The sequence below is a fragment of the Seriola aureovittata genome, chromosome 19 (assembly GCF_021018895.1).
Source record: "Seriola aureovittata isolate HTS-2021-v1 ecotype China chromosome 19, ASM2101889v1, whole genome shotgun sequence".
Taxonomy (NCBI): Eukaryota; Metazoa; Chordata; class Actinopteri; order Carangiformes; family Carangidae; genus Seriola; species Seriola aureovittata.
Window position 1 is genome coordinate 10,922,184 of NC_079382.1, and position 13,000 is coordinate 10,935,183.

At 39.2% G+C, this 13,000-nt stretch overlaps 1 protein-coding gene and 1 long non-coding RNA gene across 4 annotated transcripts; one reads left to right on the top strand and one right to left on the bottom strand.

Moving 5' to 3' along the window:
- Nucleotides 1–2,223: 2,223 nt before the first annotated feature.
- Nucleotides 2,224–11,719, bottom strand: ccm2 (CCM2 scaffold protein). Of its 3 annotated transcripts, XM_056404884.1 has the most exons (11): nt 11,324–11,719; nt 10,400–10,444; nt 6,989–7,165; nt 6,739–6,822; nt 6,253–6,436; nt 5,579–5,715; nt 4,936–5,071; nt 4,656–4,713; nt 4,409–4,544; nt 4,142–4,280; nt 2,224–3,581 (listed from the first exon to the last, which is right to left on the bottom strand). In XM_056404884.1, exons 1-11 carry the CDS (start codon nt 11,351–11,353, stop codon nt 3,277–3,279), a joined length of 1,431 nt encoding a protein of 476 aa, XP_056260859.1. In that variant the 5' UTR covers nt 11,354–11,719; the 3' UTR covers nt 2,224–3,276. The 3 variants fall into 3 exon arrangements, with proteins under 3 accessions (XP_056260859.1, XP_056260860.1, XP_056260861.1); XM_056404885.1 differs by lacking the exon at nt 10,400–10,444; XM_056404886.1 differs by lacking the exons at nt 10,400–10,444; nt 11,324–11,719 and adding an exon at nt 8,076–8,325.
- Nucleotides 11,315–12,896, top strand: LOC130187358 (uncharacterized). The gene is made up of 2 exons (XR_008830444.1): nt 11,315–11,403; nt 12,425–12,896. It is a non-coding gene; the product is annotated as an uncharacterized LOC130187358 (long non-coding RNA).
- Nucleotides 12,897–13,000: the final 104 nt, after the last annotated feature.

Genomic DNA, 13,000 nt, shown 5'->3' on the forward strand with positions numbered 1-13,000 from the left:
ATGGAGTGGAAATAAGAGCTGAATCAGACTGTTTTTGTTGGAGAAACAAGGCACACTGCAGACACATGGGGCTTTAAACCTGACCACACAATTAAACCCCTGGAGTGTTGAGCCACTGATTTTGACTGTGCTGGATATTGGAAAATAGATTTATAAAGGTCAGACGAACACTTGGACCAGCTCCTGGACACATATTAAACATGTCCAGAAGCTAAAAATACCTTCCAAACCATTATGTGGAACATTCATTTGAAGTAAAGCCCCTTGCTTGCAGGTTTCTTTTGATTTTGGATAAGGCATTGTGCCCTGTGTATGATTTGGCCGGCGAGCATAACTTACTGCATGGGTTAATTGTTTTTACACATGTAAAGCTTAAACTTGCATTCAATTATTTTTTAGCCATTTGGGGAAAGCAGAAACAACACAATAATTACATTATCACCTTTTAAGTTGATATGGAAAGCTGGTTAGCAAACAGTTTCCTATGAGTGCATCAGGCAGACATTCAGCAACCAGCACGTTAATTTTGAGTAGTTTCCGTCCACCTGTAGAATAAATCCGATATTCACTCTCCTTTTAGGTCTACTCCTGAAAGAAATGTTCGTCTCTTTAGCTGACAAATGCTCCTATATCATTTAATTGAGCTTTTTAGCTAGAAACAGCTGCGTGCTACTGCCAGAAAGTACGTTCATTAGAGTGGTGAGTGTGACCAAAACAATACAGTTGCAGCCTGTAAAACCAAAACAGTCAGATGAGAGACACTAAAGAGCTCCGTAGAACTGACAACTGAGTTGGGTGATGATTCACTGTGGCTCCATCACTACAAGTGACTCCTTTAACATACAAGTAGTCATGTCATCCAAATCAAATATTTATGGCGCATGGTCGACCAAAACTTGACAGAATCAATCAGCAGAAAGTTAAGGGAGGTTATTTCAGAATGTTTCTACTTGGGCTTTATTCCTATGAAACTCTACCAAAGCTCAAATGAAGTAAACTGTATTAAAAACTGAACATCAGCAACTTTTCTTAAATCATTGTCTCTACTATCCATTTGAGGTTGCCTGTCCAGTGTAGTCACAGACCTCTACATTTAATCCATTTACCATTATGGCAAAAATCCATTTTCATTCCTGACTACAATCGTCTTGTAACTGAAACAAGTAATTAAATGCAACTATCTGATTTATCTTTATGAGGCAAGCTCGTGCAAGGTGATACATTTACTGTAGAGGCTCTACAGGGGTTCCAGTTGAAAAGATAATTAGCAACCTCATTATAAAACAGCATGGGAACTTTAAATGAGTTAATTAAACTAACTGATCTATTTAATAATTATGTGCTTCCAATGAGGCAGTGTAATGAGTCATTCTGTTTGGGCTAAAATTGTATTAAAATGACAATTTACAGGAGGCCAATTAGGACTCCTCCAAGTACTGTGAGAAAACACACAGAGATCAATTACACTGAGAGCATGTCAAAAACAATCATTTACTCTCCTTCTGTGCCAAAACAATGTAGCAACATTGTCACAAACGGGTGCAACTTGCTGTGAATAGTCTGTTAGTGTGATGAGAAAGAATCTGTATTTGCACGGTGAGATCATAGGCTTCTGGATTATCTCATCCTTTTGTGTCTCAAGTCAGATAGGCTATTTGAACCCAGGTGTACTGTTCCAGTCTGTGCATGCACTCCTACACCTCTGCTTCAGTCCCACAACAAACATGACACAACCCAGACAATGGGCAATCATCTTTTCCTTCCAGTATGTTTTGTATTTTCAAAACTTACTGGGGAAGAAAGAAAAATGAAACGGTAGATCTGTGAGGGAAATGGTTTAAAAGCCTGGTGAGTGGCTTCACAGAATGGAATGTGCTCAACTCCAGCTGTCCTGCCAATTTCTTGTCCCTCAGACTCACAAAACTAATCCCCAACTTTGAGGCTATTCAGCAACATCCAGCGTGACTGCTTTGATGAAACTCAGACTGAAGTTTCACAGCAGCTTAGGTGCATCCAAGCAAATGATCAGTCAGAGGGGATCATAGTCAAGATTATAAAATGTTCACCTCGTGTCAGTTTTGCTGTAAGAAAGTCAAATTAAATGAGGAGGTTACTCTCACTTCAAACTGCTGATAATGCAGCAGACAGGTGTAAACGAAAATAACCATGTGTTTTCATTTCGACATGATGATGCTTGTAATCAACACCAACAGAAAAACTGTGTAAAGTAGCTGTTATTTAATAACTATGATTTGCTCAACAACTGTAGGTACAGTTCATAATAACCCGTCTGTATGTGACAGACAGTTGGCAACAGTACTGCAGTGAAAAGGCACAATGACAGATGTAATGTCACAAGACACAACAAGATGACCTGCATGAGAAGAACAAACATCTAAAATCATAAAGTTACATCAGCCATCAACTAACTGGCTTTGTCAAATACAGTCCTCACTCAATCACAGAAACTGAATGAGAATTTTGTTTTTACAGCATTTCCTTGGTCAGTTTGAATGAGGCAAAATTATATAAATGAGTAAACACATAACAAATGATAGTGTAAAACAAAGTGGTACACAAATCTTATTGAAAAACAAAATTATATATATCTATATATATATATATATATGTATGTATATATATATATTTATTTATATATATATATAGATATATATATATATAGAGCAAAATGTTACACTCTCACAGCAAATGCACAAATGTGAAATAACTGAAGAAAACCAAAGTTCTTCTGGTGGATGAAGCTGATTGACCTATAGTAATACAAAAGCACAGCTTAAGTCTTAACCTTCTAAAACATGTACACAGTCCTCTGACAGATTCTCCAGTCTTTGAGGGTATTCAAAACAGAAACATTCTCAGAGAGTCTGGAGCTTTTCGCTACATTGGTGACAGCTGTGGCAGATACTGCCAATAAAGGATACAAAAATCAAAGAAACTTTAAAAACATATCAGAGCTTACGAATCCCTCTGAAATGCAAAAATAGCCAACTAACTGCATGTCATCTACAGGTTCTGCATAAGTGCATTTGTTGACTTCATGTTTTTGTGGTAATAAGCTGAGGTTTTCCTTGAGTGCGTAGGGACTATGGAATGTCCTCTTGACAATTAGAGGAAAATACAAGTAACCAAATCTTAGGTCAGTGCTAAGGACCACCTTCATCTGATCCATTCAGCTCATTTCTGTCTACTGATCATTTGATGTGAGGCCGTCAGTTTATGTCCTCACCTCTTGCAAATATACCTTTGTTCACCATGTCAGGGTGTCACTCCCTCCTGGTCCATACTGCAGCCTAGAGCCTCAATGTCATTACTGATGTCGGTGATCATTCGGTCCCATTCGTCACCCTCAGAGGCCTCCTGGCCCTCGTCTGAGGCCGCACTGTCGCCACTTCCTCCCGCTGCTCCGTTGCCATTGGTGGTGGAATCGGAGGCGGAGCTGGGCGTACGTCGATAGCGGCCAAAGCTGTCTGTGATGATCCCTCGGCCGTCCTTGACACCAATGGTCTCAAGGAAATTCTCAAAGTGCTGGCTGTCCTTCTCTGGTATGAAGGGACGCAGGCCTGCAGGGGGCAATGAAAAGCTGTAAACACTAATGTACACATTAGTACTCGTCACAAGGACACAAGTGTGTTTTGAAGTTTAATGCATATGATCATGGACTGTGACAAAAAAAAAAAATGTTTCAATTACATATATATATATATATATATATAACACAGCGGTAAGTATATATTACTAAAGAACAAGCAGCAGAGATATCTCATATTTTCATGTGGAGAAACGAAAGTTGGTCTGAAACTGTTGTGGTTAGAAATTGGAACTGATTGTGAGGTGTGGCTTTACTGTCATAGCCACCAAGCAAGACTGTGACAGCCCTGCTTCAGTATTTCCCACCATCTACTCATAGCCTGACCGCAACAGCACGTTCATTTTGGGGGCAGCTAGTAAGTGTTGGTCAACATATTGCAGTGTGATTGAATAAAAATAGCACTGAAAACAGCAAAGTGCCAATGACCAAAGTTTAGACCAGTTTAATACAGTGGACAGAAAACAAAGCTTGTCCAGTGACATCAGTTAGTCAGCCCTCCCTGCAATATGGTTATGTTAAGAGTGGTCGTACCAAGTAGGAGGAACTTTCTGCTGTCCCCATAGAGTTGTCGCAGGTTTATGCAGAACTCATGGATGGATGCACCGTTACGGTATTCGTGGAGCAGGGTAGCAAACTGCTGGATCTCCTGCGATGACAGTTTTGTCCGCAGCTATAAAGGAAAGAAAAAGAAGAGAGACAGAAGAAAAACAACAAAACAAGAATCAATAAAGCTTGAAAAAAAACATCCTGTTCTCAAAATCAGAAAGGGACAAAGAAAGAGAAAGTGAATCATCATACTGTAGTCATGTAGTCCTGCAGCAGTTCTGCAGCAGTGGTACTGAGCTCTCCTTCACTCGCGGTTTTTGTCTGCGGGGATGCTGGGGTGGAAGCTGTTGGGGAGTTTCCTTCTGCCTCTACAGAGACCTGGAAAGGACTGAGACAAAAATGCATCCCTTATAAGTGACAAGTAAAAAAATTACAGTGTCTTTCTAGAACACTGTACCTTAAATGGGAACAAAATAGAAATCTTGGACTATGTACTTACAATGAGTTTCCTTCTGCTTCAAAGGCCTCTTTAACATCGACTTTGCTTGAAGAGTCATCTGCAAAATTAAGGCACATTTATATTTAGTTCTGAAATGTTAAAAGCTTGGGAGGTTTTCTATATTGCGAGGTACCTGGAGAAAAACAGCACTATAGCACTAAGCTATTAAACCAAATTAAATCTTACAAAACACATTCGTTATTCTTGCTAATACCTGAGAAAAATATGTGTGTGGTTCCTGTCCGTTTGTTTTTGTCTAGAGAACTGATCTATTCCTTACCGCTGTATAGAGAAAGGTGCCTTGTAGGTGTAGTTGCTCCATCAAATATGGCTCTGTCCAAGAAGTCGATGGTCGATTCTGTGTAAACAATCTGAAAGACCTGGCTGAGCAAAAGACACAGCTCCTCTGCTGCCGCCTGAGAGACAAGGAAAAAAAAATGTGTTAATATATTTTACATCTTCTTTATCAAAATGTCACCATTATCTTACAAATTCAATTGAAGTGAGGTCTTCCATGACAATTTGCTGGAGTGTGTTATCTTTACTGTAATTACCATTTCTGGTCTTTACATCAATAAGAATGCATGAGCAAACAGCTAATTACATGCATCAGTCCAGATTGTGGTTTCCCGTACACTATTAAATTAGGCTTTCTGAACATTAGTTTTAGAAGTTAATAGCAATCTTGAGGATAATTTCCATAACTGATTCAGTTTACATTGACACTTAACAAAAAACACTGCAGGTGGGTTCACTAATTCACATTTTGAAGTCATCTCTGTCATTTGTTGTGCACCTTGGTTCAAAAGGCATTGTTTTCACCTGTGTAACCTAAATTAACTTAATAGATGAACCCTGCATACTACCACTTAGCTCTTCCAAACAGGCTTGTTGTTTGCATTATGTTGTATGCAAAATATTACCTTATTATCAACAGCCAGGACAAGCAGACAGCAGACTTCCACAAGCACAGCTCCACTCTCTGATAAGGAGCTCAGGGTCTGAGATTTGTTGAGATCAGGACACGAGCTGGGACAGGGGGAACCTCCTGACTCCTGGGCTAAAAAACACAGAAAAATACGTAGTTAAATCTCATTATTCAAATGTTAAACACAAACACAGTAGCACAGTAGGCACTACTAGCCTACATTTTTTAAATATTTCAATCCAAAACGCTTCTTCATTTTTGGGTCATAATTTGATTATAATTTCACATAATTGATCATTACTCTCCCAAATAGATGCCAATTAAATGCATGTTTTGACTGGAATTGACTCAAAACTGGATGTAACATTATCAGATTCATATTATTCCCTGTTAAACAATTTGTCTTTGGCCAATTAAATAAGGACAAAGAACCAGAGGGATCTGGCAACATTGACTACAACTGTAAGTGTGTTACAACAGAACTGCAAGTAACTCCAGTCTAGATGATCACTGTGTGAAGCCCCTGCTACAACAAGATCCTAAACTATTTCTGTGCGCGTTCTTAGGTTTCTGTAATCTTACAACTTTCAACAGTCTGACAAATTTTAGTGTCATTTTAACATCTCTACTATTCCAGGAGCCAGTATGTATGTGCGTGTGCGTTCTTACCTGTTTTGATCACCACAAGGTGCAAAGAGTCGTCCCTGATATAGGAGACAGCAGCGATATCATGGATGGGCACTCTCAGGATGATATCCTCACCATCACGCCATACAAGCTTTATGTTGTACGCCGACAAGCTCACCACTGCATCCTGCTCTGATGTCAGCTGGCCTGCCAACTGATGCGATTTCTGAGAATGACAGGGGCATACAATAATTATTGTAATTATCCCTATTATGATAGACATCATAATACCATATCTGACAACTTTTCCAATTCACTACAAAGAAGTATAAACAATAAAGTTTTTTTCTGAAATGTATTCTCTTTGCATTTACAGACATATAGGTATTAAAGGATTTTAATTTATTACTGTTAATATCTCAGTAATGTAAAAACTATCCAACTAGTTTTAGAATGAGCCAGAGAGAGAGAAAGAGAGAGAGAGAGTGACAACAAGATCAGGTTGAATCTCCTTACACAGATACTTACTCTTGCATTGTCAATGAGCTGCAGCACTTCTGTGCGACTGGATGGGTTCAGGTATCCTGGGACTGATGTCAGCTGCCCCAAGTACTGAAAGACAAACCATACAGTACATATATAAAGTGTTTTATAATGAAATGAAGAGATAATATATATATATAAATACATATAAATATATATACACACATTATCTAAAGATTCCTCCATCCTTTTAATATATAGGTGTGGGTTTTCTCTGCTTATATTTCACACTCACTTTGACCTCTTTCTCAATGTAGTCATTAAGCAGGATGTCAGGGTCAATGCGGTGGTCGGGCTGAGAGAGTGAGAAGGTGTGGAGGGCCCTGCGCTCCGTGGCCTTCTCCTGGGCTTTCTTGTCTCTCCCTTTCTCTCCTTTCAGGAAGACTCGTTTGAACGGAGACACAATACCAGGCTGGTGAATAAAGACAAAGAGGAAGGAGAAATTAGAAGATTGTTGTAACCACTAGCATAACTGTGTTCTTTTGTTATCAATTCACCTTCCAAAATGCAATACACAGTTCATATAGATACACTACAGCATGCCATGCTCTTTAAAAACCAGTGGCACTCTATGATCCTCTGTGACAGCATATCATTAATCATTACAGTACTTTTTATGTCCAAAACACATGTGATACAGTTAAAATGGGTTGGCCACACTGTAAAGCACCTCCGACGCAGCTACAAGTTAAATGTGCCCGAAAACCAAGAGGAAGCTATATCAAACTTCTGTTGACTGTGGTACTTGTATGCCTTGTAATTTCTGCTGATCCTGCTTCCCCTGGCTGTGCTGGTCGCTGCAGAGTAAGATACAGCAGACTGAGAGTGCAAATGTACAGCCCTTCGCATTACCCAATGTGTTGTTGCTCAAATATTTACAACAGCATGATCAAGAGGAAACTCAGTATTTTTGCAATAATCAAGAGGTTTGCAGTTTAAGCCAATGTAAAACCTCATTAAACAGCAGAATCTGATCTTGACATCAAGATAATGAACATCTACCTCAGACCCTCAATGAAAGCTGACATAGATGTGTCACGAAAGAACAAGATATTTTTTTTCAAAAATGCTTCTGCATATACTTAAGGAGCTGTCCTTTGCATTGCTCACCTATAACCAGTAGAAAAACGTCAAATTATATAATATTATTATTTCACTTTAGTATCAACTGGCACAATGTAAACACTGTGACTCTATTCAAGAGCTCAGATAAGTGTACTTAGCACAAGCACTGATACAATTTACCCATGGTGTTAAGTCTATGAACAATAAAAAACATTTCAAAGCAGGTTTCTAGATGGAAAGCATTTGAAAAAGCCTACCTCGTGCTCCATGAGCCCACACGCTTCAAGAGTAGCCTACTCAACGGCAAGCACGTAGCCTGGCCACAGATGCTGCAACGCTCACAATGTCTAAACAAGTCACCTGTTGCCTCCACTCACAGAGTTACAGCTGCCAACTGGTGAGATCGACACACAGGATCAAGTACTGCCTGAACATGTATGAGAGGGGCGTGTGACCCCAACAAAGGAAGGGAAGTGTTTCTGTCTCTCTACTTAGAGACACTAGAACAGGAAGGGGACCAGCCACAACTTCCTGTGATGACACGCGCATACGTGCATTGAATGTTGAAACGCTTAAAACCTCCAACACATTATTCTTGTTTTTCTTCACAGAAGTCAAAGACAGACAAAAGAGAATAGTGTGGCGACAATTATATTAATTTCACACCTTCAGATTTTATTGTGATGTGATGATTGCTTTTTTCCATCACTCACTCAGGAGTCTGCAACTGAACGTCCATACACATCACTGCTAAACCACAGATACAAAACAGTGTATCAGTTTATGTACATCTCCCAACCACAGCAGTTACATTTGCAAAGCTGTTTACACTGCATGCTTAATATACACAACAGTGCAGACTATCTAATGTAGGTCTTGTGGACTTAGTTCCTTTTTTTCAGACACTTCCACTTGAAACGGAGTATAATTTGGCCCCTTCCTGATGTGATGACACTTCATCACAGACTTAACACTTCATAGAACAACACAACTGGTATGGCCAGTACATTATTTAACAGTATGTAGCTCCTGAAGACAAGTGCATTAACATTTTATGGCCTTTCCTTGTGAAATGTGAGACGAGAGCTACCATAGCTGACCCCGGTGAATGGCCTCAAGATGAACAGTGCCTTTAATGGTGAAAGTCTGTTTACAAAGAAACATAAGTGAGGATACTGTATTGCTTCTTTCTGCTGTGGTGACCAGGGTGACAAGTGTAGGCAGACTTTTAAACTTTCTCACACTTAAGAACAAGGCATGAAAACTTAGATCAAGTGCAGCAGAGGATGCTGTGACAAGACAACAACGCTTTTGCCCTTGCATATGGCTTACAGTTGCCACTTCCCACATGTTTGAGTTGTCAAACCTTCGAATCCTTAGCCAACCAGGCTTCATATTTGAGGTTGTCAAGCACAAATCATTTACCCATTGTGGCCTTTCAGGCCACACTCCTACGTGAAGTTCTGGGCATAGAGGCAGTTCTACATAGGAGTTTGTGTTGAGACGCACGCCACACTTCTTGCATTGCTTTTAGCAATTTTGAATTTTGTATTTAAAGGCAATAGTCTGGAAACACAAATATTTTTCCATTCTGTCTTTTTTTTTTTTTTTTTTAAATACTTATCCAGACCTGGAAATAGCTAAAAATTAAATCTATACTTTTCCGTACTATGAACCCTGCTAAATCTTCTATAGTGGCCCTAAGGTGAAATGCTTAGATATTTTCCTGCCTTTCCAGGGTGGCAGCACCTCCGTTATGTAAAGCTGCTCTTCACCCCATCAGTGTTTGGAAGACACTCATACTACTCAAGCAAGGCTGAAAGCAAGCTTATGCAGCATATGTGAGTGTACAGGAAACTTTCACTGTGCTATATTCCAATGAGGCAATTCAGCTGTATAATTCATCTCCAGATATGCATCTAAATTTCATGCTATGCCTCAGAATCCTTGACAAGTAGGAAGCCTTTGTAAACAAGTTTATAAAAATTAGAAAGTAAAGTCAAAGTAACACTATCATATTATCATGTGAAAGGGTCTGTGCTTTCGCATGAACCTGTGTGATCATATAAAGCTCCATACAGAGAATGTAAAAATACACCTGGGCCAAATGCTAATCATTATCACCACCAAGTGGCACAAACAAGAACTGTACTGATGATAGTGCCCCTTATAAGTTAGCACCAACTTCATATCAACAAGTGAAAATAGAGAAGGAATTATTTTAATTTGAGGATATTTTACTTTCACATTAGCTAAAATGGCAAAGTCTTTAAATGTATCTTTAAAGAAGTTATTTTTCTTTTTGCTGACAGGCAAGGACTTATCAAGCTGATAGCACACTTCTGATCAGTTATAATTTCTGGAAAAACATTTCCTTGCCACTACAAACCTTCTGAACACTAGGCTATCACTCCATTTCCGTCCAAATTTCCTTTCAAATCAAAAGGAAGTTAATTAGATTGACAATAACATTAGTGTTATTGAAATGGAAAAATGATGGCATGATCAGCACAACAATAACAAAGACACTTCACTTCTCATTATGTTGCTCAGTTTGCGATCTTGTCATGAAATGTCGTGCCTGGATTTGGTGGGTCCGGCCCTTCAGTTTCTTCCTGTGCCAATCCTTAGAAAAGAGGGAAAATGCTCCTTTGAAACAATAGGAAAAAAGGACAAAGGCATGTGTCCAAATGAAATGTCAGCTACATGTCTGCACATAAAGATCTGTCTTCCAACCAAGCGGGATCATTAGGTAGTATGTGTATGTACTCTATGTGTGATAGGGAGTTAGATGGTTGGTACAACCAAGGAGTGCTGGTTCCCTTTAGCATGACTGACACTGATAACCGCTGTCTTTGACAGCTGATGTTGAGCACGCAGGTCTCCCATGACCCACGCCTGAACATAACAATGAGCGTTATTACTCTGGAAAAGATGGCTATGCGTTTGCTGCCTTTTTTGAGAATACTGGCACCGCGATAGTGTTGCGAACATCACCTTCACCGGTAAAAACACCACAGCGGATATAACATTAGCCTAATTTTACTCTGAAGTAGAATTACCACAACCAACATCCACTACATTTAAACACATTTTTGAACTGTAGAGCGAACAAAGCGTGTTAAAGTTGGTGTTTGAAATATAAAATAATGATAACAGCCCGAAGCTCATGGTAATCCTGAACAGAGAACACTTTCATTAATAACATTTCACTCGCTCTTTTAGGCTCAATCTGTTGCGCTTCACATTTATTTAATGGCTATTCGGTAAGTTACGCGTTTGCCCGTTTTAAGTGACGCTGATTAACGGAGAACACAGTAAATATGTCAGTGTGTTGTTGTGAGTACTTTGCCACTTTCCGCCGGTCAGCTAATTGACGCAAACGTAACTTGATGTTCGACTAAACTTAGCCATCTAACAGCTAAGCTAGTCTGCTCTGACTAGCTCACAAGTTAGCAGGGTAGCCGGACAACTTAAGTAGCGTTATGCCAAATACCAGACTTACCTTTTTCACTTTTTTCACATCATCCTCCATTTCTATGTAAAGGTCCTCTTCTTCATATTCAGCTCAGCATGGAGGTCCAGGTGAGACGACACATAACTACCGAAGCATTTAACCAACACTCATCTGTCAGTAGTTAGCCTGCTAGCCTAGCTTAGCTTAGCCTAGCCTAGCCTAGCGTACGTAAAGTGATGCCAAATTTGAGCCGATAGCCAAACGCCATGCCGGTGTTTGTCTTACTCCGAAACCATTAGAAAAAATGCAGGCGCACCACCAGTGTGAAAATTGTATAATTCAGTGCGGCTAAAACAATTAAAGAAATAGTCTGTTAAGAAGACAAACTCGGACAACACAGGCAAAACTTTTCAACCGTGCCGCCATTTTGGGCGTTGAACTGTGGTCCAGCATGCTTTGCTTTGCACAAACCAAAACAGCTGCTACTGTGTAGTATGATAATGATCATAACAACAGGATTAGGGGAAACCAGCCTGATGTGCTGTCAGTTCAAATTGTTAACAATAATAAAATAATCAGTTTATTCAATGACAAAGTCTCATCGCAGACCAGAATTATAGCCGCAAATGCAGACAATGACTTTGCATAGGTGACTTATTTATCTTAGCTGTAAATGCCTTGTAATTGTTTCATTGCTACTTCTGATATTGTGTTGTATTTGCTTTGTTGTTTTCTTTCTACAGACTCACCTGTGCTTTTTCTGATCATCATTTGTGAAAAAAAAAAAAAAAACCCATAAAAAACCTCATTGTTTATAAATCCCTTGCATAATTAAGTCATGATCAAAAAGTGAGATTTGGGGCTTTCCCAAATAGAACTGGAGCAGAATATTATCAGTTGTCATGAAGCGACTATCAGCAGGATTCCTTCATGTCTAAGTGCTCAGTAAGCCATAACAGCTGTTGTTATTGTAATGCATTTGTCTAAAATCCTTGCCCTGAAAAGAGTGTTGCAAGTCTAAAAACACACAACCTGTACACGTTTCACTGTAATATTTGTGATGACAGTAAGAGACAATTTTAAGTGTCCATCAAAACAACATCTTGACACATTATTTACATTTACTGTTTACTATCCCTGTTTTCCTAGGACAAGAATATGAACAGATAATCAAGACAGCACCAGTGAGAGAGAGAAAAACATGTATAGAGACAGCAAGAGGAAAGTGAAAACGAGACCAATCACTCACAGGTTTGGCTGTGCATGAGTGCCAACCAAAGAAAGTTAAGTTCTGCACATGTACAGTAACTACAGTGGTATTTATTTACTTTTAAACTGTGTTAACTTCGTCTGTTTTCCTTTTTCATACCTTTGTATAAAGCACATGAAGGGTTATGTGTCTGCTTGTTGTTTGCAGTACTTTGCTAAGAAGGTTTGGCTTTTTAGGTCAGTCATGATGGGCTTCTTTATCGTAAGGATTAAATGTTAAACTATCTGGTCTGAATTTGTCATATTAAAGATCTGCATTCAACTATAACAATACACTTTCACAAATCCACTGCAACTAGTGATACAAGTGGACATCAATGCAGATGCAAAAGTAATAAATTTGGTAATCCTATCTTGTCAGACCTCATGTGGCTTTTATTACATGCTATAACACAGTTCTCTGCAGCCATTTTCGTCTGTCAAAATGTGAGAGGTGCATGTGAATACAGTACTGAT

What these genes read in the sequence shown, in the direction of transcription:
- ccm2 (XM_056404884.1), bottom strand. Translation starts at nt 11,353, where the DNA reads ATGGAGGATGATGTGAAAAAAGTGAAAAAG. An exon ending in ACATTGAGAAAGAGGTCAAA is followed by an intron (nt 6,823 to 6,988) that starts GTGAGTGTGAAA and finishes TTTGTCTTTCAG; the next exon opens with TACTTGGGGCAGCTGACATC. An exon ending in CCTTGTGGTGATCAAAACAG is followed by an intron (nt 5,716 to 6,252) that starts GTAAGAACGCAC and finishes TGTGTTTTTTAG; the next exon opens with CCCAGGAGTCAGGAGGTTCC.